The sequence below is a fragment of the Arachis stenosperma genome, chromosome 3 (assembly GCF_014773155.1).
Source record: "Arachis stenosperma cultivar V10309 chromosome 3, arast.V10309.gnm1.PFL2, whole genome shotgun sequence".
Lineage (NCBI taxonomy): Eukaryota > Viridiplantae > Streptophyta > Magnoliopsida > Fabales > Fabaceae > Arachis > Arachis stenosperma.
The window spans coordinates 171,317,492-171,341,106 of record NC_080379.1 but is presented as its reverse complement, the minus strand read 5'-3'; the positions used below and the strand labels follow the sequence as shown (position 1 = coordinate 171,341,106).

At 36.3% G+C, this 23,615-nt stretch overlaps 4 protein-coding genes across 7 annotated transcripts; 3 read left to right on the top strand and 1 right to left on the bottom strand.

The window, feature by feature from the left end:
- Nucleotides 1-240: 240 nt before the first annotated feature.
- LOC130968766 (disease resistance protein RUN1-like) lies at nucleotides 241-4,617 on the top strand. Its single transcript, XM_057894216.1, has 6 exons — nucleotides 241-842; nucleotides 1,012-2,122; nucleotides 2,209-2,487; nucleotides 2,589-3,359; nucleotides 3,439-3,928; nucleotides 4,027-4,617. The coding sequence occupies exons 1-5, from the start codon at nucleotides 346-348 to the stop codon at nucleotides 3,877-3,879; spliced, it is 3,099 nt and encodes a 1,032-aa protein (XP_057750199.1). The 5' UTR covers nucleotides 241-345; the 3' UTR covers nucleotides 3,880-3,928; nucleotides 4,027-4,617.
- Nucleotides 4,618-6,263: 1,646 nt separating this feature from the next.
- LOC130968767 (disease resistance protein RUN1-like) lies at nucleotides 6,264-14,616 on the top strand. Of its 4 annotated transcripts, XM_057894219.1 has the most exons (7): nucleotides 6,264-6,491; nucleotides 7,279-7,316; nucleotides 8,868-8,978; nucleotides 11,870-12,093; nucleotides 12,245-13,352; nucleotides 13,439-13,717; nucleotides 13,819-14,616. In XM_057894219.1, exons 4-7 carry the CDS (start codon nucleotides 11,882-11,884, stop codon nucleotides 14,614-14,616), a joined length of 2,397 nt encoding a protein of 798 aa, XP_057750202.1. In that variant the 5' UTR covers nucleotides 6,264-6,491; nucleotides 7,279-7,316; nucleotides 8,868-8,978; nucleotides 11,870-11,881. The 4 variants fall into 4 exon arrangements, with proteins under 4 accessions (XP_057750202.1, XP_057750201.1, XP_057750203.1 ...); XM_057894218.1 differs by lacking the exon at nucleotides 7,279-7,316 and having other exon boundaries at nucleotides 6,266-6,491; XM_057894220.1 differs by lacking the exon at nucleotides 7,279-7,316 and having other exon boundaries at nucleotides 6,415-6,495.
- LOC130967317 (zinc finger protein 4-like) lies at nucleotides 7,541-8,053 on the bottom strand. Its single transcript, XM_057892133.1, has one exon. It carries the CDS (start codon nucleotides 8,051-8,053, stop codon nucleotides 7,541-7,543), a length of 513 nt encoding a protein of 170 aa, XP_057748116.1.
- A 111-nt stretch (nucleotides 14,617-14,727) lies between the features above and the next one.
- On the top strand, nucleotides 14,728-18,441 carry LOC130968769 (disease resistance protein RUN1-like). Its single transcript, XM_057894221.1, has 6 exons — nucleotides 14,728-15,225; nucleotides 15,312-15,614; nucleotides 15,716-16,155; nucleotides 16,243-16,486; nucleotides 16,566-17,067; nucleotides 17,427-18,441. The coding sequence occupies exons 1-5, from the start codon at nucleotides 14,728-14,730 to the stop codon at nucleotides 17,016-17,018; spliced, it is 1,938 nt and encodes a 645-aa protein (XP_057750204.1). The 3' UTR covers nucleotides 17,019-17,067; nucleotides 17,427-18,441.
- Nucleotides 18,442-23,615: the final 5,174 nt, after the last annotated feature.

Here is a 23,615-nt window from a genome sequence, read left to right as displayed (position 1 = left end):
ATGGTATTTCCGGGAATTGAAATTCCAAGAGAGAGAGAGTTGCATTGGGTCCCAAAGAAGACAAAGTTTTGGTGAGCCTCTGCTTTTGCAGAATGTATTTTCAACATTATACCCCACAAGAATAATTAAAACCATTGTGATAATGAAAAAATATGAAATAAACTAGACTTGGTTTGTTACAGGAGTCAAGGGGAATATGACTTGATTGGCCTTTAAAGGTACAATATTAGTCTTTATCTCAATTACTACGATGCTTCCTTCCTCCAAAAAGGACTTTCAATCCAACTTCTCAGAATATTTCTCCTCTGCACACAGTCTCTTCCACTCTTCACTTCAACTTCGTCAATGGAGTGCAGGAGCATCCAAAGCATGGCATCAAGTAGCACAAGACCCAAATATGACGTGTTTGTGAGCTTCAGAGGTGAGGACGTACGCAACACCTTCGCTGATCATCTCTTTGCCGCTTTCCGTAAAAACGGAATAGTTGCATTTAGAGACGATAGGAATCTGATGCAAGGACAGCACATCTCCACTGAGCTGGTGCAAGCAATTGAAGGATCTCAGGTTCTGATTGTCATCTTCTCTAAGAACTATGCTACTTCTTCATGGTGCTTGCAGGAACTCGCTAAGATGCTTGATTGCAGCAATACGATAACAGAACCAAATCTGTTGCCTATTTTCTATGATGTGACTCCGTCTGAGGTGCGTAAACAGACCGGAAACTATGGGAAAGCGTTGGCTGAGCATGAAGAAAGATTCAAAGATAACTCAAAGATGGTGCAACAATGGAGGGAATCTCTGCTGCAAGTCGCCAATCTCTCTGGTTGGGATATACAAAATAAGTAAGTAATCTTTACTAAATTCCATTACTATCTTTGTCAAATAGATTATCTATGCATGAATAAGTTGATTAAACAAAATCGCCTTGTATTACTCTCGTTTTCTCTTTGTTTTAGGTTGTCTTATATAAGGAAATGAGCTTACAAGTTCATTTTCTCTTTGTTCTTTCAGGCAGGAGAATGGAGAGATTGAAAAAATTGTTAAGAGGGTGAGAAGCAAATTAGGTTGCAATTCGTTAAGTGTGGATGGGTTGGTTGGGATGCAATCTCGTGTGGAAGAATTGGAAAACCTGATTGATTTCAACTCCGATAATGAAGTTCGGGTTGTAGGCGTTTGTGGCATGGGTGGGATAGGAAAGTCAACACTTGCTAGGGTCGTGTATGGTAGAAACCTTCATAAATATGGTGCTCATTGTTTTGTTGATGATATAAGCAAAGTTTTTCGTGACGGTGGTCTACTTTCTCTACAAAAGCAACTTGTTTGTCAAATTACAAATGGAGAGATCCAAGATATATACAATCATTACGAGGCTAATAGTTTGATAAAAACTATGCTACGCTGTCAAAAGGCTCTGATTGTTCTAGATAATGCCGATGATGTTGAACAGTTAGAGAACCTTGGCGTGACTCGTGATTGTCTATGTCCAGGAAGCAGAATTGTAGTAACTTCTAGAGATCAACATGTCTTGAACTCTTTTGGGCTAGATGAAATATACAAAGTTCAACTCTTGAATGAGGATGAAGCTCATCAATTGTTTTGTGAAAAAGCTTTTAATGATAATATCATTATAAGTTGTGATGAGATTAGCAGAGAGTACAAAAAGTTGACGGATCTTGCACTTGAATATGCTCAAGGCCTTCCCTTGGCAATCAAAGTTTTGGGGTCATATCTACGCGGTCGAGATATTTCTGTATGGAGAAGTGCCTTAGATAGACTTAAAAATAATCCAAAGAAGGAAATCGCAGATGTGCTTCAACTGAGTTTTGACGGATTGGAACCCCTCGAAAAGAAAATATTTTTGGACATTGCTTGTTTCTTTAACCACCAATATAAAGGGTTTGTGGAAGACATGTTGTACTGTCGTGGTCTTCATCCAAAGATTGGAATAAGTGTACTCATCGATAAATCATTAAAAACAATCGATGAATACAAAATTAGAATGCATGACCTGTTGCAAGAGTTAGGCAGGAGAATAGTTCAGCAGAGTGCTCCAAATGAGCCATGGAAGTGGAGTAGGATATGGCGCATAAAGGATTTTCAACGTATTATGTTTGGAAATACGGTATGCAGTTTTAAAAATTTTTCAATTTTATAGAGTTAATAGGTAATTGAAGTAGTCTAATATTTTTGTGGCTTTTTTGTATTTAGGTAACTGATGATGTTAAGGCCGTGCAATTGGAGGGATCATATGAAGAAAGAAATATGACATTAAGAGCAGAAACATTATCAAGAATGAGACGACTTGAATTTCTCAAAATAAAAAGTGTTAGTTTTTCTGGAAGTTTTAATAGCATTTCTAGCGAATTGCGATATCTTGAGTGGGAAGAGTATCCGTTTACGTATTTTCCATCGTGTTGTAAGCTATCCAAGCTTTTGAAAATAGTCTTGCGATGTAGCAACATCAAGCAACTATGGGATGGCACAATGGTACTACTAATAAATAAAATAAGCTTCAGTTATTTTGAAGTTATCAAACAAATAAGTGAAAGTGTAATTAATGATGTTTGTTTTTTCTAATTGTGCAACAGTGTCTGGACAATTTGAAGGAATTGGATCTCTCTGACTCCGAAAATCTTGTGAAGCCTCCAAACCTTAGCCAGGCTCCAAATCTTGAGCGGCTGTTCCTTAGAAGATGTAGAAAGCTTAAGCACATACATCCATCAACTGGAGACCTAAGAAAACTTGTTGAGTTAGATTTGAGTGGGTGCACAAGTTTAATGAGTTTTCCCATCACTGTATTCGGTATATCTTCACTAAAATCTGTTGATCTGATCGGGTGCTCAAGATTATTTGGTGGGAAAGAGTTGGAAAATGGAAGTGAGAGTAGTATCCAATGCCAATCGACAGTATGGTCCACTTTTAAAAGGCTTAAGCTTAGGTTACCATTCCATTTCTTCAATTATTCTAAAAGTAGATACAACCATGTGTTCCATCTCTGGAGGCTTTCTGTGGCTCGCTTAAGCTGCGTGTATTATCTTAACCTAAGTTATTGTAATCTGCATACCATCCCTGAGGCCATATCATCCTTACATTATTTAGGGATCTTAGTTTTCGAAGGAAACAATATAGTTAGAGTACCTGATTTCATAAACAAGCTTCCCAGACTGAGAGTGTTGATGTTAGATAACTGCAAACGGCTAATGTATGTAGATGAGTTCCCATTGCCATTACCCTATTCAGCGGCAGAGCGAACAAAAGTTGTGAAAAGGGGAGAATTGAGTATGTTGAACTGCCCGAAAATAGTAGAGAAGGAAAGGTTGAGTGGAATGGGTAGTTCATGGATGAGAGAGTACATTAAGGTGCGTGCGTATTGTTGTTGCCATTATTGCTGCTCTTGTTTATCAATTGATTAGGGTTGTTTGTGTTTTGTGGTTACAGGTACACAATGAATCCACTGTTGAGCTTGGTATTATAATACCAGGGAGTGGAGTTCCAATTCCAAGGTGGTTTAAGGATCAGAATAAGGGGGCGGATAATTCAATGTGGATAGAATCATTTCCGAATGCCAATGACAACAATTGGATTGGCATTGCCCTTTGTGCCCAGATTCTTGTTCAATTTGAACAATCCCTCTCCATTGAGCTCTACTTTTACGACCAAACAGGAAAAGGCAACTTCGTGTACGGTATCATTTGGCCTAAAAAGGAGCAGGAGGTGACGGGTGAATTGGCTCACCTCTGCCTATTCTATTTTTCTCGCCAACTACTCAAGCAGCATGATCTTCATGGATCCCGCTTTGAATTCAAAGAAGTTAACCACGGCTATGTGGAAGTGAAGAAGTGGGGAATGCGTGTGGTACTGAACCAGGATATGGAGTAACCCAACTCTGGCAGATATTGATTTAGTTTGATTATTGCCCAACTCACAGGTATTCTTTCATCATCTCAATGTCCAATCTTTTCCAACTTTTGACATTCACATCACCAAATTAAACATCATTTTTCTGTTTTGTTTTCTTTTCCCCAGGCTTCCAATGGATTCTGCCGGAGTGCAAACACGAGGCTTTTCTTCCCATGTTCTATATTTCTGCTATTGTTACTGTTATTGTCACTCTATGCTACTATGTTATTCGAGTATGAAGCTTGAAGGTTGGCTGAAATTGTCTAATCTATGTCCTTGTCGCAGAGAAGAGGATTGAGATATGTTGAGGGTGATTCATAATTAATATGAGTAACTGGAACTCATCAGAGAAGAACTTGTTGGTGTTCATGCTACCATGTTGCTGAAATGCACTTGCCTTTCTTGGAAAAATTGATGTAAATGGTGATATCCATGTTTCAAAATAAAGTAGCGTTCTTTATTTATGTGTAGAGACATTTTTAGTGGTTATTGGCTTTATTTCTATATTTGCCTCCACTTGAAGTTATCAGTAAGTTGGGACTCTTGTTTGACTTCTATTACCAAAAAAAAAAAGAGACTGAGAAATGTGAATGTGATATAGTAAACTCTGTGAGGCAGTAGGGTATTATATATGTTGTTGCAATTATCAATTAATCCATGGAAAAAAACCAACTTATTTGGTAGCATTGTTGTACTTGTATCAGTACTTGCATATCTGTGAGCTTAATTAATATAAAGATTTCGATATGCTTCACAAATCACAGGACCTTGTGCAAGTGAAGCAGTTGCAAACTTTGCATAAGATTTTTTTATTAGCCAGTTAAACTATTTCAAGTATGAGTGTGCTAAACTTTAAATGGAAAATGCTTATGAATAAAAAAGATAATAAGATAGGACGAAAAAGGTGTAATGCACATTAGCATATATATATATATATATACCGTTTAATCTATGACATTGTCAATATACTAAAATGATCACATGAAAAATAAACTAGTAATAGTAATTATCGATAACGCATGAACTAAAGGTTAAGATGAAGTATACAGATAAAAAAAGAATAAACTACATGATTAATATGAATTAAAGTTCAAACTTAAAGCTTAAGTGACAAATCAAGCCCCGGAGATTTAGAACTAGAGGGTTCATTATCTGGCTTGAGACCATGATCATCCTTTGCATGGCGAGGGAAAAAGATCCTCTCCAGTTTTTTTAACAATTGATAGAATCCAGTGTGATCTATCACCTTTGATTCTATGAGTGGGACCAGAAATAAATAAGAGAGAGAGCGCAATGAATGGTTAGATTGAACACTGGATACCATCCAATTTTTTTCTCACTGGAGAGGATCCACTCCCGCATGGCGAGTGAGACTTGTAGCAACATTGTTGGTAGAAGAATCTCCTAATTGGGAAGTAGTTCTATGGAAATGGATCCTCTCCAGTTTTTTCAACACTTGACAAAATACAGTGTAATCTCTCACCTTTGATTTTAATAGTGGGACCAGAAATAAATAAGAGAGAGAAAATGGTGAATGGTTAGATTAAACACTGCACACCATTCAGTTTTTTATTCACTGGAGAGGATCCACTCCCGTAGTTCCATTACCATCATTATCATCTTCTTTTCTCAAATTTAAAGAACTTGCTTGAATTCCACTAACCCCGCCTACTTCATTATTTGGTTGCAAACCCTCAATACTTAACCTATCAAGTGCTAATGATGATGATGAACCTAGAATCCCCTGCGTTGACCAATTATGATTACGACCAAACCTAAGACCGGTAGACCAAGGATAAGAAGGTTTGTGAATCATGGACTCGACTCTTACCCCAAGTGTCCTATTATAGGACCCATATAAAGATGGTGTGGAAAAGCTATTGTAATGTCCCAAGATTTTTCTTGAAACATTTTTTTTATTTGATTTCTTTTATTGCTATCCTACCATCTAATTTTATCAAAATACCTATTCTACCCTTATTCTTTTTATCAAACCCTAACCCTAATTCCAAAAATTAAACTCACAGCCTCCCTCCTACACACATACACACACATTTCAGAAAAAAAAAAAAGAGAATGAACGAAAGCAAAGAAAAGAGAAAGGGGGGAGTTGCAAAGGGAGAAGGAGAGGATGGGAACAGGGGAAAAGGGGCAGGACGGCACCGGTGGAGGGAGGAGCGCCGCTCGCCGTCACCGTCGCAGAGAAGGAAGCAAGAGGGAGAGAGAGAAAGAGCGACACGCGAGAGAGAGAGAGAGAGAATGACCAGAGAGGGAGACCACGACAGAGAAGAGGAGAAGTCGCCGCCTCTGCCACCACCAAGTCGTGCCTCGTCGTCGCCGCCGAATCTTCCCTCACTGCCGCTGTCGAAGAGCCCAAAAAGAGGGAAACTTCGAGAAAGGGGAAGGAGAATGCAACGAAGCTTGTCGTCGGGAAGAGATGAAACGATGGTGGTGGGTGTTGCTGTTGCTGCTACCGTTGTCATCACTGGAGCTCGCCGTTGAAGTTGCTAGAGCTGCTACCGTTGCCCTTTCAAAATGCCGCATGAGTTGCTTCGATGCCACTGAGTTCATTTCACCACAATTCTGGTTCAGTTAGTAATTCTTTGTCCTATTTTATTTCCACTATTGTTTTATCACTGCCATTGATGGTGCTATCATTGCTCCGTTGATTCTTATGCATATTGGTAGGCATAAAACTGCTGTTGTTGCAGCCGCAACTATTCGCTGCTCCTGTCCAAATTATGTGTCTTTTCATTTCATTCTACATCGATCTTCCTCATCCTTTCATTCAACACTTTGGGTTTGGTCTCTTCAGTAGGCTTTACATTTATAATTTTTTAATTGTGCATCTACAATTATTTTGATATTTATCTATTGATTATGATTTTGAATTATACTCACTATATTTGCCTTGAATGATTTTAAATAAATTAGAATAATTGATTTATTAGAATTAAATAATTCATTTTGTTGAAGTTTAAAATTTTTTTATTATATTTGAAATTATATGTTTTGAATTGGTTTATTAGAAAACCGTAGTTAACGGCGGTTATGACGTTAACCTAGATGCATCTGGCTCAGACCTCAGCTAGCAGGGGCGTTGCTAGCCTAACGTGTAGGCCACACGTTGGATCTGTTATTCCGTACGGACACACTAGAGGAAAGGGCTACCCATAGAGGTGGAGCCGCCAAGTGTGGACTTTTGATTTGATTTCTGTATGAAAACTCCCTTATTGATTCACTTATGATTATCAACGGCTGTTTTCTAATTAAAATTACTTTGATAATAATGTTTATATGGTCTCATGTTAATTATGGATATATTGTCTAGTCACTGAGTTGTAAAACTCACCCTGTTTTTCTAAAAATATTTTTCAGGAACAAATACTTGACTATGTGAGACTTTCTATTCAAGAGTAATGATCTGCACTGAGTATCTATTCTTTGTTAAGTTCTTAGATGGTTATATGCTCCATATGTCACAGGCAGGATCCAACCATTCTTAATTATTTTAATTTTTGATAAAAATGTATAACTATTTATTTTAGAATTTGTAAAATATTTGTAACTTTCTTATATAACTTATATTTGAATACGTTAGGCTTGCTATAAAATTATTTTTCTGAGCGCCGGTCATGCCTCATTTTGGGGCGTGACAGCTATGGTAAGGGTAATATGGAAAGTGAGGGTGACCAAAAGCACCCGTGTCCATTTCTTGGCGACGTTTTGCTATCGCACGCTCTTGTTTGGGGGCATTTTGGTGCCCACCAAGGGCTTGAGAGGACGAGAACTCTCTCTTGCAAAAATTGTAAGAGAAAGTTTTCGATTCTGAAGTCCTTTCTTTTTCTTCAGTGTTTTCATCTTTTCCTTCATCAACATTATTATTAGTCCAAATTGACGATGATCCCATCACCCTCTTCCCAGTGTTGAAAAAATCGAGCTCTTTCACGTTGGAAGAACAACGAATTGATGAAACATCGTTGTTGGAGAGCTTCACAAAATCCAACATACTTTCCATATTAATATTGGAATTTGAGGCTTGGTCCGGTTCAGAAGCTAGATCATTGTCCCTTGTGTTGTTATCAATCCCTTGGGAGGTGGCAGAGATGTTAGAGGATTCAGAAGGACAAGCATCCGAACTTTGTGCTGCCATGGCTCAAGAGAGAAAGAGATTCTTATGAGCGCTATTTTTCCATTCCAAACCAAACGCACCCTAGGCTTCCAGTGGATTCTGCTGGAGTACACCTTTAAAATTGCGTACTATATGCCAATCGACAATATGGTCCACCTTTAAAAGGCTAAATCTTAGCTTACCATTTCAATTCTTCTAAAAGATATAATGATGTGTTTCGTCTATGGAGGCTTTCTTTGGCTCGTTTAAGCTGCCTTTATAGTCTCAATCAAAGTTTTTGTAATCTAGATAGGATCCCTGAGGCCATTGCATCCTTACACAATTTACAGAGCCTAGATTTATGGGGAAACAGTATAGTTATAGTACCTAATTTCATAAACAGGGTTTGGACTTTGGAAAGAACCCACTTCTGACAAAGAACTGCTTTGATTATTTCCCAACTCATCGGTATTCTTTCACTTCATCATCTCTATGTCCAATGTTTTCCAAGACCAAATTAAACATCGGTTTTTCCGTTTTCTTTTTCTATTCACATTTTATCTCACTATAGTTTTTCTTCAGGGTCTATGTGGTTTAAGTAAAAACGTTCATTTAGAACTTTTGTATTTTTTTTTAAATCATCCCTGTTTTTTCATTCCAAACCAAACGCACACTCGTATCTCTGTATTAACTAGGCTTCCAGTGGATTCTGCAAGGTGGAGTGGAAACAGGAGGCTTTTCTTACAATGTCCTATATTTCTGCTACTGTTACTGTTACTGTTACTCTTCTATGTTGCATTATGTTATTTGGGTATGAAGCTTGGCTGAAATTGTGTAATCTATGCCTTTGTTGCAGAGAAGATGATTGAGATGTTGAGGGTGATTCATAATGAACTCATCAGAGAACTTGTTAGTGTTCATACTACCATGCTGCTGAAAGAGGCTTGGCTTTGTTGGAAATTTTGAGGTATGGTGATATCCATGTTTTCAAAGTAGCGTTCTTCGTTTATGTGTAGAAACATATTTAGTTGTCATTGCATTTATTTCCATATTTGCTTTCACTTGATGTCTTTAGTAAGTTGAGACTTTTGTTTGACTTTTATGAACAAAAAAAAGGAGACTGAGAAATATGAATGTAATAAAGTCAAGGGGGCTTCAGGATCATTAAACTCCGTGAGGCAGTAGAGATATATGTTGTTGCAATTATCAATTATCCATGGAAAACCAACGTTTTTGGTTGCTTTGTTGTATCAATTATGATTGCTTTGCTTCTAGCAGTACTTGCATATCTGTAAAGATTTCAGTATGCTTTCACAGGACGTTGTGCAAGTGAAGCAAGTTATTTGTAATAACTAAGTTTTATCAACTTGCACTAAAAGCTTAAAAGTTAAAATAGCACAGGCTATTAGTAAAATCAAAGTAGCAATAAAAGCACATAACCCTCCCAAATCACATAGCCAATCAGTCAGGTTTAATTCAAAGATTTTCTAATTTAATACAAAGATATTAATTAGAGAAGTAGAACTACCGATCTTGATAATTATAATGATCTCAGTATATTAAATTGAACCTTTTAATATTGAGCACAATTATAAACTCTAATCAACACTATACAAATGCAAGTTTTTATATAAATAACCTTTTATCAGGCCACCATCAATACGTATTCAAATTCAAAATTGCAATATCACTCTCTCTCTTGAGCCGTGGCAGCACAATTACAAAGTTTGGATGCTTGTCCTTCTGAATCCTGTAGCATCTCTGGTACCTCTGAAGGGAATGATAACACACTACTTAGTGTTGATAACAACACCACAAGGGACAATGATCTAGCAGAATGTGCATAAGCATAAACTCCTTTTTGCATTCTAAATCAATTTGTGAGAAAAGATTACTACTATCAACAACTTCATTATGCATGACTAAACTACTCCTAGCCTTTGGAGCCATAGAATAGGTATAATATTTTTTAATTTATATTCTTCCATAGCACCGCATCAACATCAAACTACTATTTAATAAAGTTTATAGAATTTATATATAAACTATAATGCTTTTTGTTAGCAGTGCATTGCCACTTCTCAGTTCTTCCTTTAAATTTATGATTCAATGGTTGCACCAGTTTTTGTCAATATTTTTCTTGCAACCTTTCTTTTATGGTATGAAAGGACAAACTTGTATCGTTTCTCACTTTTTATCAATCACATCTATTACAAAAGTGGTGCATATGGCATTTCTCTTCATGAATATGGTATCTTCAATGGATATCATTTTTTGTATCAATTGTGATCTGAATAAACTTTTTGAGTTGAACCTCAGCAAAGGTAGTACTGCAAATACCCTATCTCTATTTTGATAATAGCAGCAATGAACATGTTTACAATTCCTTAAGGTGTGCTTTTGTTCTTTCCTATTGTCAACTCTGTGATAGTGTGTAAGCTAAGAAAGAACTCAGACATAGCTAATACCTTTACTAAGATACCTAAGCTTTTCCATTCCAGGTATAATAAGTCAATTTGTTGGATCATTATTCTTTCTTTTATTCTGCTTTCTTTCTCCTCTCTTTTTTTTTTTTTCTCATTAGAAGAAAAAGAGCAACATACTGAAGGTTAGTTTTGCCCCTCTTTTTATCTTCTTTTTTTTTTATTAATATTTTTTATTTAATTTTGTTCTCCATTTTAATCAGTACTTGGAATCAAAATATCATTTTGATTCTAGCTTAATGTTAACATCCTCTAATTTAGTTTTGTCACGACAGTCCTTCAAATGATGCTTTATGAAGATTATAAAGAAAGGCTATGATACTTCTGGAATTCAGATTTCCTTGATATGAAAGGCTATTTACAATGTGTATGAAGAAGTCAAATAAATTTGTATATGGTTCAAATGTCCTTATCACACTAAATATACTCATTAATTAAACACATTAATTAAAAATAAAACTTTTCAACTTAGAGAAAACACAACATACACATATAAAAGGTAGGCATAATTTGCCGATTTCAACTTCAACGGAAGTTTGCCACAATTTGCTTATTTTAATCCGTTAAACTTAGATACATGAATTGATCCCAAATTTTTAGTTACCTTTCTTTGTTAGCAAAAGCTAGTTAACTACTTAATTATTGTATAAGCTATAAGCATACCTACACTTGCAGCTTCCCAGTTACCACTTGGTGAGCCTATGCTTTTGCAAAAAAATTATACTTTCAACATTATACCCCACAAGAATAATTAATAATGTTGTATTAATGGAAAAACACAAATTAAATTAACAGATAAAATAAAATAGAGTTGGTTTGTTAATGGAGTTAAGCAGAATATGACTTGATTGGCCTCTGAAGGTAGAATGTTAGTCTTTGTCTAAACTTCTACGATGCTTCCTCCAAGAAAGAGTCTCAGTGTCACAATCGACCCTCATTTTTTAACACTGCAAGGAGTTTCAACCCAACTTCTCACAACATGAGACGCGTTGAGAGCTATTTTACATATTTCTTCTCTGCATAAAGTCGCTTACTCTCATCTCTTCAATTTCTTACCTTTGTTTCCTTATACCAAAAGAGCCTGTGAGTTTCCACTTCATCAATGGAGTGCAAGAGCATCCAGTGCATGGCATCGAGTAGCACAAGACCCAAATATGACGTGTTTGTTAGCTTCAGGGGTGAGGACGTACGAAACACCTTCGCTGATCATCTCTTTGCCGCTTTCCGTAGAAACGGAATACTTGCATTCAGGGACGATAGGAATCTGATGCAAGGACAGCACATCTCCACTGAGCTGCTGCAAGCAATTGAAGGATCTCAGGTTCTCATTGTCATCTTCTCTAAGAACTATGCTACTTCTTCATGGTGCTTGCAGGAACTCGCTAAGATGCTTGATTGCAGCAATTCGATAACAGAACCAAATCTGTTGCCTATTTTCTATGATGTGACTCCGTCTGAGGTGCGTAAACAGACCGGAAACTATGGGAAAGCGTTGGCTGAGCATGAAGAAAGATTCAAAGATAACTCAAATATGGTGCAACAATGGAGGGAATCTCTGCTGCAAGTCGCCAATCTCTCTGGTTGGGATATACAAAATAAGTAAGTAATCTTTCCTAAATTCCATTCCTATCTATACATGAATAAGTTGATTAAACAAAATCACCTTGTATTGCTCTCGTTTTCTCTTTGTTTTAGGTTGTCTTATATAAGAAATTGAGCTTACAAGTTCATTTTCTCTTTATTCTTTCAGGCAGGAGAATGGAGAGATTGAAAAGATCGTTAAAAGGGTTAGAAGCAAATTAGGTTGCAACTCGTTAAGTGTGGATGGGTTGGTTGGGATGCAATCTCGTGTGGAACAATTGGAAAACCTGATTGATTTCAACTCCAATAATGAAGTTCGGGTTGTAGGCGTTTCTGGGATGGGTGGGATAGGAAAGTCAACACTTGCTAGGGTCGTGTATGGTAGAAACCTTCATAAATTTGGTGCTCATTGTTTTGTTGACGATATAAGCAAAGTTTTTCGCGGAGGTGGTCTACTTTCTCTACAAAAGCAACTCGTTTGTCAAATTACAAATGGAGAGATCCAAGATATATACAATCAAATCGAGGCTGAGAGTTTGATAAAAACTATGCTACGCTGTCAAAAGGCTCTGATTGTTCTAGATAATGCCGATGAAGTTGAACAGTTTGAGAACCTTGGCGTGACTCCTGATTGTCTATGTCCAGGAAGCAGAATTGTAGTAACTTCTAGAGATCAACATGTCTTGAACTCTTTTGGGCTAGATGAAATATACAAAGTTCAACTCTTGAATGAGGATGAAGCTCATCAATTGTTTTGTGAAAAAGCTTTTAATGATAATATAATTATGAGTTGTGACGAGATAAGCAGAGAGTACAAAAAGTTGACGGATCTTTCACTTGAATATGCTCAAGGCCTTCCCTTGGCAATTAAAGTTTTGGGGTCATATCTACGCGGTCGCGATATCTCTGTATGGAGAAGTGCCTTAGATAGACTGAAAGATAATCCAAAGAAGGAAATCGCAGATGTGCTTCAACTTAGTTTTGATGGATTGGAACCCCTCGAAAAGGAAATATTTTTGGATATTGCTTGTTTCTTTAACCACCGAGTGGATGGGCTTGTGGCAGACATGTACTATCGTGGTCTTCATCCAGAGATTGGAATAAGTGTACTCATCGATAAATCATTAATTACATTTGATGAATACTGTATTAAAATGCATGACCTGTTGCAAGAGTTAGGCAGGAGAATAGTTCGGCAAAGTGCTCCAAATGAGCCATGGAAGTGGAGTAGGATATGGAGCAAAGAGGATTTTCAATGTATTATGTTTGGAAATACGGTATACAGTTTTAAAATTTTTTCAATTTTATAGAGTTAATAGGTAATTGAAGTAATCTAATATTTTTGTGGCTTTTTTGTATTTAGGTAACTGATGATGTTAAGGCCGTGCAATTGGAGGGATCATATGAAGAAAGAAATATGACATTAAGAGCAGAAACATTATCAAGAATGAGACGACTTGAATTTCTCAAAATAAAAAATGTTAGTTTTTCTGGAAGTTTTAATAGCATTTCTAGCGAATTGCGATATCTTGAGTTGGAAGAGTATCCGTTTACGTATTTTCCATCGTGTTGTAAGATATCCAAGCTTTTGAAATTAGTCTTGCAAAGGATCAACATGAAGCAACTATGGGATGGCACAATGGTACTACTAATAAATAAAATAAGCTTCAGTTATTTTGAAGTTATCAAACAAATAAGTGAAAGTGTAATTAATGATGTTTGTTTTTTCTAATTGTGCAACAGTGTCTGGACAATTTGAAGGAATTGGATCTCTCTGACTCCGAAAATCTTGTGAAGACTCCAAACCTTAGCCAGGCTCCAAATCTTGAGCGGCTGTTCCTTAGAGGATGTAGAAAGCTTAAGCACATACATCCATCAATTGGAGACCTAAGAAAACTTGTTTGGTTAGATTTGAGTGACTGCACAAGTTTAATGAGTTTTCCCATCACTGTATTCGGTATATCTTCACTAAAATCTGTTTATCTGAGGGGGTGCTCAAGATTATTTGGTGGGAAAGAGTTGGAGAATGGAAGTGAGAGTGGTATCCAATGTCAATCGACAATATGGTCCACTTTTAAAAGGCTTAAGCTTAGGTTACCATTCCATTTCTTCAATTCTTGTAGAAGTAGATACAACCATGTGTTCCATCTGTGGAGGCTTTCTGTCGCTCGCTTAAGCTGCTTGTATAATCTTGACCTAAGTTATTGTAATCTGCATACTATCCCTGAGGCCATATCATCCTTACATTATTTAGAGGTCTTAGTTTTCACGGGAAACAATATAGTTAGAGTACCTGATTTCATAAACAAGCTTCCCAGACTGAGAGAGTTGAAGTTAGATAACTGCAAACGGCTAATGTATGTAGATGAGTTCCCATTGCCATTACCCTATCCAGCGGCAGAGCAAACAAAACTTCTGAACATCAGACAATTGAGTATGTTTAACTGCCCGAAAATAGTAGAGAAGGAAAGGTTGAGTGGAATAGGTAGTTCATGGATGAGAGAGTACATTAAGGTGTGTGCGTATTGTTGTTTAACCTGATTGAAAAAATTGAACTCTTTTGGGCTAGATCAAACATACAAAGTTCAACTCTTGAATGACGATGAAGCTCATCAATTGTTTTGTGAAAAAGCTTTTGATGATAATATAATTATGAGTTGTGACGAGATTAGCAGAGAGTACAAAAAGTTGACGGATCTTGCACTTGAATATGCTCAAGGCCTTCCCTTGGCAATTAAAGTTTTGGGGTCATATCTACGCGGTCGAGATATCTCTGTATGGAGAAGTGCCTTGGATAGACTGAAAGATAATCCAAAGAAGGAAATCGCAGATGTGCTTCAACTTAGTTTTGATGGATTGGAACCCCTCGAAAAGGAAATATTTTTGGACATTGCTTGTTTCTTTGACTACCAACCTAAATGGTTTGTGGAAGACTTGTGGTACTGTCGGGGTCTTCATCCAAAGATTGGAATAAGTGTACTCATCGATAAATCATTAATAACAATTAATGAAATGGGCAATATTAGAATGCATGACCTGTTGCGAGAGTTAGGCATGAGAATAGCTCGGAAAAGTGCTCCAAATGAGCCATGGAAGTGGAGTAGGATATGGCGCATAGAGGATTTTCAACGTATTATGTTTGAAAATACGGTATACAGTTTTAAAATTTTTTCAATTTTATAGAGTTAATAGGCAATTGAAGGAATCTGATATTTTTGTGGTTTTTTTGTATTTAGGCAATTGATGATGTTAAGGCCGTGCAATTGATGGGACCATATGAAGGAAGAAGAAATATGACATTAAGAGCAGAAACATTATCAAGAATGAGACGACTTGAATTTCTCAAAATAGAAAATAGTTTTTCTGGAAGTTTGAATTCTATTTTTTCTGGAAGTTTGAATAGCATTTCTAGCGAACTGCGATATCTTGAGTGGGAAGAGTATCCGTTTACGTATTTTCCATCATGTTGTAAGCTGTCCAAGCTTTTGAAATTAGTCTTGCAAGGTAGCAACATCAAGCAACTATGGGATGGCACAATGGTACACCTAATAAATGAAATAAGCTTTAGTTATTTTGAAGTTATCAAACAAATAAGTGAAAGTGTAATTAATGATGTTTGTTTTTTCTAATTGTGCAACAGTGTCTGGACAATTTGAAGGAATTGGATCTCTCTGACTCCGAAAATCTTGTGAAGACTCCAAACCTTAGCCAGGCTCCAAATCTTGAGCGGCTGTTCCTTAGAGGATGTAGAAAGCTTAAGCACATACATCCATCAACTGGAGACCTAAGAAAACTTGTTGTGTTAGATTTGAGTGACTGCACAAGTTTAATGAGTTTTCCCATCACTGTATTCGGTATATCTTCACTAAAATCTGTTGATCTGAGGGGGTGCTCAAGATTATTTGGTGGGAAAGAGTTAGAAAATGGAAGTGAGAGTAGTATCCAATGCCAATCGACAGTATGGTCCACTTTTAAAAGGCTTAAGCTTAGGTTACCATTCCATTTCTTCAATTCTTCTAAAAGTAGATACAACAATGTGTTCCATCTGTGGAGGCTTTCTGTGGCTCGCTTAAGCTGCGTGTATTATCTTAACCTAAGTTATTGTAATCTGCATACTATCCCTGAGGCCATATCATCCTTACATTATTTAGAGTTCTTATATTTCAGGGGAAACAATATAGTTAGAGTACCTGATTTCATAAACAAGCTTCCCAGACTGAGAGTGTTGGAGTTAGATAACTGCAAGAGGCTAATGTATGTAGATGACTTCCCATTACCATTACCCTATCCAACGGCAGAGCGAACAAAAGTTGTGAAAATGGGAAAATTGAGTATGTGGAACTGCCCGAAAATAGTAGAGAAGGAAAGGTTGAGTGGAATGGGTAGTTCATGGATGAGAGAGTACATTAAGGTGCGTGCGTATTGTTGTTGCCATTATTGCTGCTCTTGTTTATCAAATGATTAGGGTTGTTTGTGTTTTGTGGTTACAGGTACACAATGAATCCACTGATAAACATGCCATTGTAATACCAGGGAGTGGAGTTCCAATTCCAAGGTGGTTTAAGCATCAGAATAAGGGGGCGGATAATTCAATGTGGATAGAATCATTTCCGAATGCCAATGACAACAATTGGATTGGCATTGCCCTTTGTGCCCAGATTCTTGTTCAATTTGCACCATTCCTCATCGTTGACCTCTACTTTTACGACCAAACAGGAAAAAGCAACCTCGTGTACAGTATCTCTTTGCCTAAAAAGAAGGATGAGGTGACGAGTGAATTGGTTCACCTCTGCCTATTCTATTTTTCTCGCCAACGACTCATTCGGGATGGAAAGCAGCATGATCTTGATGGATCCCGCTTTGAATTTATAGTTAAAAACGGCGGCTATGTGGAAGTGAAGAAGTGGGGAATGCGTGTGATACTGAACCAGGATTTGGAGTAACCCAACTCTGTCAGATATTGATTTAGTTTGATTATTGACCAACTCAGAGGTATTCTTTCATCATCTCAATGTCCAATCTTTTCCAACCTTTGACATTCACATCACCAGATTCAACATCGTTTTTCTTCTTTCTTTTCCCATTCAAGGAAAAACTTTTTTTTTTCTTCAGGGTCTGTATGTCATTTTGAAATATAAACGGTTTATCTACAACTTCTCTATTTTTCTTTTCTTATCAGCGCTATTTTTCCATTCCAACCAAACACTGACTAAGCTTCCAGTGGATTCTGCTGGAGTACAACACCCATGTTCTATATTTCTGCTGTTGTTACTGTTATTGTCACTCTATGCTGCTATGTTATTCGAGTATGAAGCTTGGGTGAAATTGTCTAATCTATGTCCTTGTTGCAGAGAAGAGGATTGAGATATGTTGAGGGTGATACATAATTATTATGAGTAACTGGAACTCATCAGAGAAGAATTTGTTGGTGTTCATGCTACCATGTTGCTGAAATGCACTTGCCTTTCTTGGAAAATTTGATATCCATGTTTCAAAATAAAGTAGCGTTCTTTATTTATGTGTAGAGACATTTTTAGTGGTCATTGTCTTTATTTCTATATTTGATGTTATCAGTAAGTTGAGACTGAGAAATGTGACTCTTGTTTGACTTCTATTACCAAAAAAAAAAAAAAAATAGGAGACTGAGAAACGTGAATCGGTGAATGTGATATAGTAAACTCTGTGAGGCAGTAGGGTATTATATATGTTGTTGCAATTATCAATTATCCATGGAAAACCAACTTTTTGGGTAACATTGTTGTATCAGTTATGAACTTATGAATTATGATTGCTTTGCTTCTAGCAGTCCTTGCATATCTGTGAGCTTAATTATTGTAAAGATTTCAATATGCTTCACAGGACCTTCTGTATTTTTCTTTTTCTTATCAGCGTTATTTTTCTATTCCAAACGAAACGCACCTAGGCTTCCAGTGGATTCTGCTGGAGTACAACACAGGAGGCTTTTCTTCGCATGTTCTATATTTCTGTTATTGTCACTCCATGCTGCATTGTGTTATTTGAGTATGAAGCTTGAAGCTTGGCTGAAATTGCCTAATCTATCTCTTTGTCGCAGAGAAGGTGATTGAGATATGTTGAGAGTGACTGATAATATGAGTAATTGGAAGTGGCTTTATTTGTTAGAAAAAAATTTGGGTTAAGCGGCGATATCCATGTGTAAACACAATTAGCCAGTTAAATATTTATTAGTGGGACTTGTGAATAAATAAGTGTATTTTAAATGAAATATAAGTGGAAGTGACAATGTTGGGCTTTAGTAATCACAAGATCATGGCAAACAAGAATGTGGTGGAAATTGGAAAAACTATAACTTTTCCGATTGAACCATGAGACTTCACAAGAGACTTCTAAAATTTACTGCATTATTGGACCACTGGACCTCAAAATTCCACTGTCATGAAAGTTCGAAATAGAGATTTGGTATCATTTTCCTTTTTATTTTTGCTAGTTTATTTTGGGAATGAAATTGCATACTATATGCCAATGGACAATATGGTCCACCTTTAAAAGGCTAAATCTTAGCTTAGCATTTTCAATTCTTCAATTCTTCTAAAAGATATAATGATGTGTTTCGTCTGTGGAGGCTTTCTTTGGCTCGTTTAAGCTGCCTTTATAGTCTCAATCTAAGTTTTTGTAATCTGGATAGTATCCCTGAGGCCATTGCATCCTTACACTATTTACAGAGCCTAGACATTTTCGAATGAGGGCGGGGTTAATTCAATAAGGATAGAGTCATTTTCGAATGCCAATGACAACAACTGGATTGGCCTTGCCCATTTTGTCGAGCTTATCGTTCAACATAATCCACCATTATGTTATTTGGCTATGAAGCTTGGCTGAAATTGTGTAATCTATGCCTTTGTTGCAGAGAAGATGATTGAGATGTTGAAACTTGTTAGTGTTCATGCTACCATGCTGATGAAAGAGGCTTGGCTTGTTGGAAATTGAGGTATGGTGATATCCATGTTTTTGCAGAATGTGTTGATAACAACACCACAAGGGACAATGATCTAGCAGAATTTGCATAGGCATAAACTCCTTTTTGCATTCTAAATCAATTTGTGAGAAAAGATTACTACTATCAACAACTTCATTATGCATGACTAAACTACTCGTAGCCTTTGGAGCCATAGAATAGGTATAATATTTTTTAATTTATATTCTTCCATAGCACCGCATCAACATCAAACTACTATTTAATAAAGTTTATAGAATTTATATATAAACTACAATGCTTTTTGTTAGCAGTGCATTGCCACTTCTCAGTTCATCCTTTAAATTTATGATTCAATGGTTGCACCAGTTTTTGTCAATATCTTTCTTGCAACCTTTCTTTTATGATATAATAGGACAAACTTGTATCGTTTCTCACTTTTTATCAATCACATCTATTACAAAAGTGGTGCATATAGCATTTCTCTTCATGAATATGGTATCTTCAATGGATATCATTTTTTGTATCAATTGTGATCTGAATAAACTTTTTGAGTTGAACCTCAGCAAAGATAGTACTGCAGATACCGTATCTCTATTTTGATAATAGCAGCAATGAACATGTTTACAATTCCTTAAGGTGTGTTTTTGTTCTTTCCTATTGTTAACTCTGTGATAGTGTGTAAGCTAAGAAAGAACTAAGACATAGCTAATACCTAAGCTTTTCCATTCCAGGTATAATAAGTCAGTTTGTTGGATCATTACTCTTTCTTTTATTCTGCTTTCTTTCTCCTCTCTTTTTTTTTCCTCATTAGAAGAAAAAGAGCAACATACTGAAGGTTAGTTTTGCCCCTCTTTTTATCTTCTTTTTTTATTAGTATTTTTTATTTAATTTTGTTCTCCATTTTAATCAGTACTTGGAATCAAAATATCATTTTGATTCTAGCTTAATGTTAACATCCTCTAATTTAGTTTTGTCACGACAGTCCTTCAAATGATGCTTTATGAAGATTATAAAGAAGGGATAGAATTCAGATTTCCTTGATATGAAAGGCTATTTACAATGTGTATGAAGAAGTCAAATAAATTTGTATATGGTTCAAATGTCCTTATCACACTAAATATACTCATTAATTAAACACATTAATTAAAAATAAAACTTTTCAACTTAGAGAAAACACAACATACACATATAAAAGGTAGGCATAATTTGCCGATTTCAACTTCAACGGAAGTTTGCCACAATTTGCTTATTTTAATCCGTTAAACTTAGATACATGAATTGATCCCAAATTTTTAGTTACCTTTCTTTGTTAGCAAAAGCTAGTTAACTACTTAATTATTGTATAAGCTATAAGCATACCTACACTTGCAGCTTCCCAGTTACCACTTGGTGATCCTCTGCTTTTACAAAAATATTATACTTTCAACATTATACCCCATAAGAATAATTAGTACCGTTGTATTAATGGAAAAACACAAATTAAATTAACAGATAAAATAAAATAGAGTTGGTTTGTTAATGGAGTTAAGCAGAATATGACTTGATTGGCCTCTGAAGGTAGAATGTTAGTCTTTATCTAAACTTCTACGATGCTTCTTCCAAGAAAGAGTGTCAGTGTCACAATTGACCCTCATTTTTTAACACTGCAAGGAGTTTCAACCCAACTTCTCACAACATGAGACGCGTTGAAATATAAGTGGAAGTGACAATTAGCAAGTTAAATATTAATTAGTGGGGCTTGTGAATAAATAAGTGTATATTAAATGAAATATAAGTGGAAGTGACAATGATGGGTTTTAGTTTCACAACACTTTCGCAAACAAGAATGTCGTGGAAAAACTATAACTTTTTCGATTGAACCATGAGACATCACAAAAGACTTCTAAAATTTACGGCATTATTGGACCACTGGACCAAAAATTCCACTGTCATGAAAGTTTAAGCAGGCTTAATATAAATAGACTTTTTATGTGTATAGCAATTAAAGAGAAAGGGGGGAGGGGGATGGGTGAGAAAGTATCCTCTAAAGAAAGAAAAGTAAATTTACGAGAAATAAAAGGTTGGCATAATTTGATGATTTACGCTAATGGTAATGCTAACTCCGCTTATGCTACATCTGTATTATATAGCCAGTCTCAAACTCGGATAAAAGATGAGGGTTATGTTAGGCATTCGACAGCCAACATAATAACCTAGTCGAATCTTCATGATATGGATCAAAGATGTTATTGCGCTAAAGCTATGTCATTGTTCGAAAGTAACGCATTGTCTGGCTCGCGTACATTATCAAATGAGCAAGAGCCGCTGCATCAGTGCCTGGATGTAGTGTTAAATGAGTAAGGATTCCCGCGTTTTCGTAAATGGACGAGGGTAAATAAGCTAGTTCACAGAGAAGAAAGTAAAAGTAAAGGCTGGAGCGACAAAAGGTTGAGATTTGGGACATGGAACATAGATACTCTAACAGGAAAATCTATGGAAGGTGGTGGATACCATGACAAGGAGGAAGATTAACATCATATGCCTAAAAAAACAAAATGGGTCAGCGTAAAGACTAGGGAGTTGGATATCTTTGGATTCAAACTTTGGTATACAGGAAATGTGAATAATAGGAATAAGGTAGGTATTATCGTAGATAAGTAGTGGAAGAAGAACATAGTGGATGTCAAGAGGGTGGGTGATCGGATCATCTCTATGAAACTTGTGGTGGAATGAGGTACTTTTCATGTGATTAGCGCCTATGCATCCCAAGTGGGTTCAGACGAGCAACACAAAATAAGGTTTTGTGAAGATCTAGAGAGTTTGGTCCAAGACATACCCTCAAGAGATAAGATTTTTTTTAGAAGGTGATTTAAATTGCCATGTTGAAAGAGAAGTGACTGGGTATGGAAGTATTCACAGAGGCCATGATTTTGGGATGGTCAATACCGAAGGTAAAACTACTTTTGACTTTTTCTCAACCTTTAACCTTCTCATCGCAAATACATGTTTTTAAAAAAAGACAAACAGCTTATAACCTATAGGAGTGACATGACAAGCTCTCAAATTGACTTTTTTTGTTGAGGAGAGTCAGCCGAAAATTTTGCATTAATTATAAAATTATTTTGGGAGAGAGTTTAACAATACAACATAGGATGCTCATTATGGATTTTCGCGTTGAACAAAAGTTAAGGAAAAGACATCATACGAAGAATCAAAGGACGAGGTGGTGACGGATGAAAGGTGACGAACAAAGAAGCTTCCTAAAACGAGTAGGAGAAGAGGCAAATTAAGAAGGGGATGGAAGCACGAAGAAGATGTGTAGAGAGATGCAGAAGTTATTAGAAAAATAGCAAAAGAAAGTTTTGGTGAATCTAGAGAGATACGACTAAGAGACAAAGAGTCCTGATGGTGGAATGCGAGTGTATAAAAAAATAAAAAAGTAAAAAGAAAGTGCTTTAAAGAATGGTCTTTGTGCCGTAATGCAGATAATTGGAAAAATATAAAGCGGCTAAAAAAGAGACAAAAATGACGGTAAGTGAAGCAAGAACAAGAGCATATGAGCATCTCTACCAGTCTTTAAGGATGAAAGAAGGAGAATATATATATAATCGCAAAGAGCCGTGAAAGAAGAACGAGAGACTTAAATAAGGTAAGTGTATAAAGGATAAAGACGGAGAGGTTTTAACTCAAGATGAGAAGATCAATAAAATGTGGAGGAACTACTTCTACGAGTTATTTAATGAAGGACAGAAGACTCTTCCGAGCCTTGGTCGGTTGTGGACGAGGGAAGAAGATTAAAACTTCAACTACTATCGAAGGATTCAAGACTTCGAGGTAAAAGAGGCTCTAAAGCGGATGAAAAATGGCAGGATAGTAGGACTCAATAATATTCCGATTGAAGTTTGGAAGAGTCTTAAAGAGAAAGACATCAGATGGTTAGCCAAGCTTTTTAATAAAATTTTAAGGTTAAATAAGATGCCAGATGAGTGGATAAAGAGCATCTTGGTACCTATCTATAAGAATAAGGGGGATATACAGAGTTGCAAAAACTATAGAGGAACCAATCTCATGAGCCATACCATGAAGTTTTGGGAAAGTGTCATAGAATGAAAACTGAGACAAGAGACACAAGTAACATAAAATCAATTTGGTTTTATACCAGACAGATCTACCACTGAAACTGCATACCTGTTAAGAAGAATGATAGAGATGTATCATAGTAATAAAAGAGATTTACATATAGTTTTATTGATTTGGAAAAAGCGTACGATAGGTTGTCAATGGAGGTCTTATGGAAGGTTTTGGAAAGGAAGAGAATAAGAATTACATAGATTTGTGCAATTAAAGACATGTATGATGGGGCTACAACTAGTGTGAAGACTCATGGTGATGTGATAGAGAAATTTTCTATTGGTTTAAGATTACACCGGGATCTTCCCTAAGTTCATACATTTTCACATTGGATTTGGATCCTCTAAAATTTAAATTTCATTTTAGAGAGTAAAGTGTGATCTCTCACCATTTATTTCATAAGTAGGACTAAGAATAAATATAAAAGAAAAACTATTCAATGATAGAAGATCACACTTTACTTTTTAAAATAAAA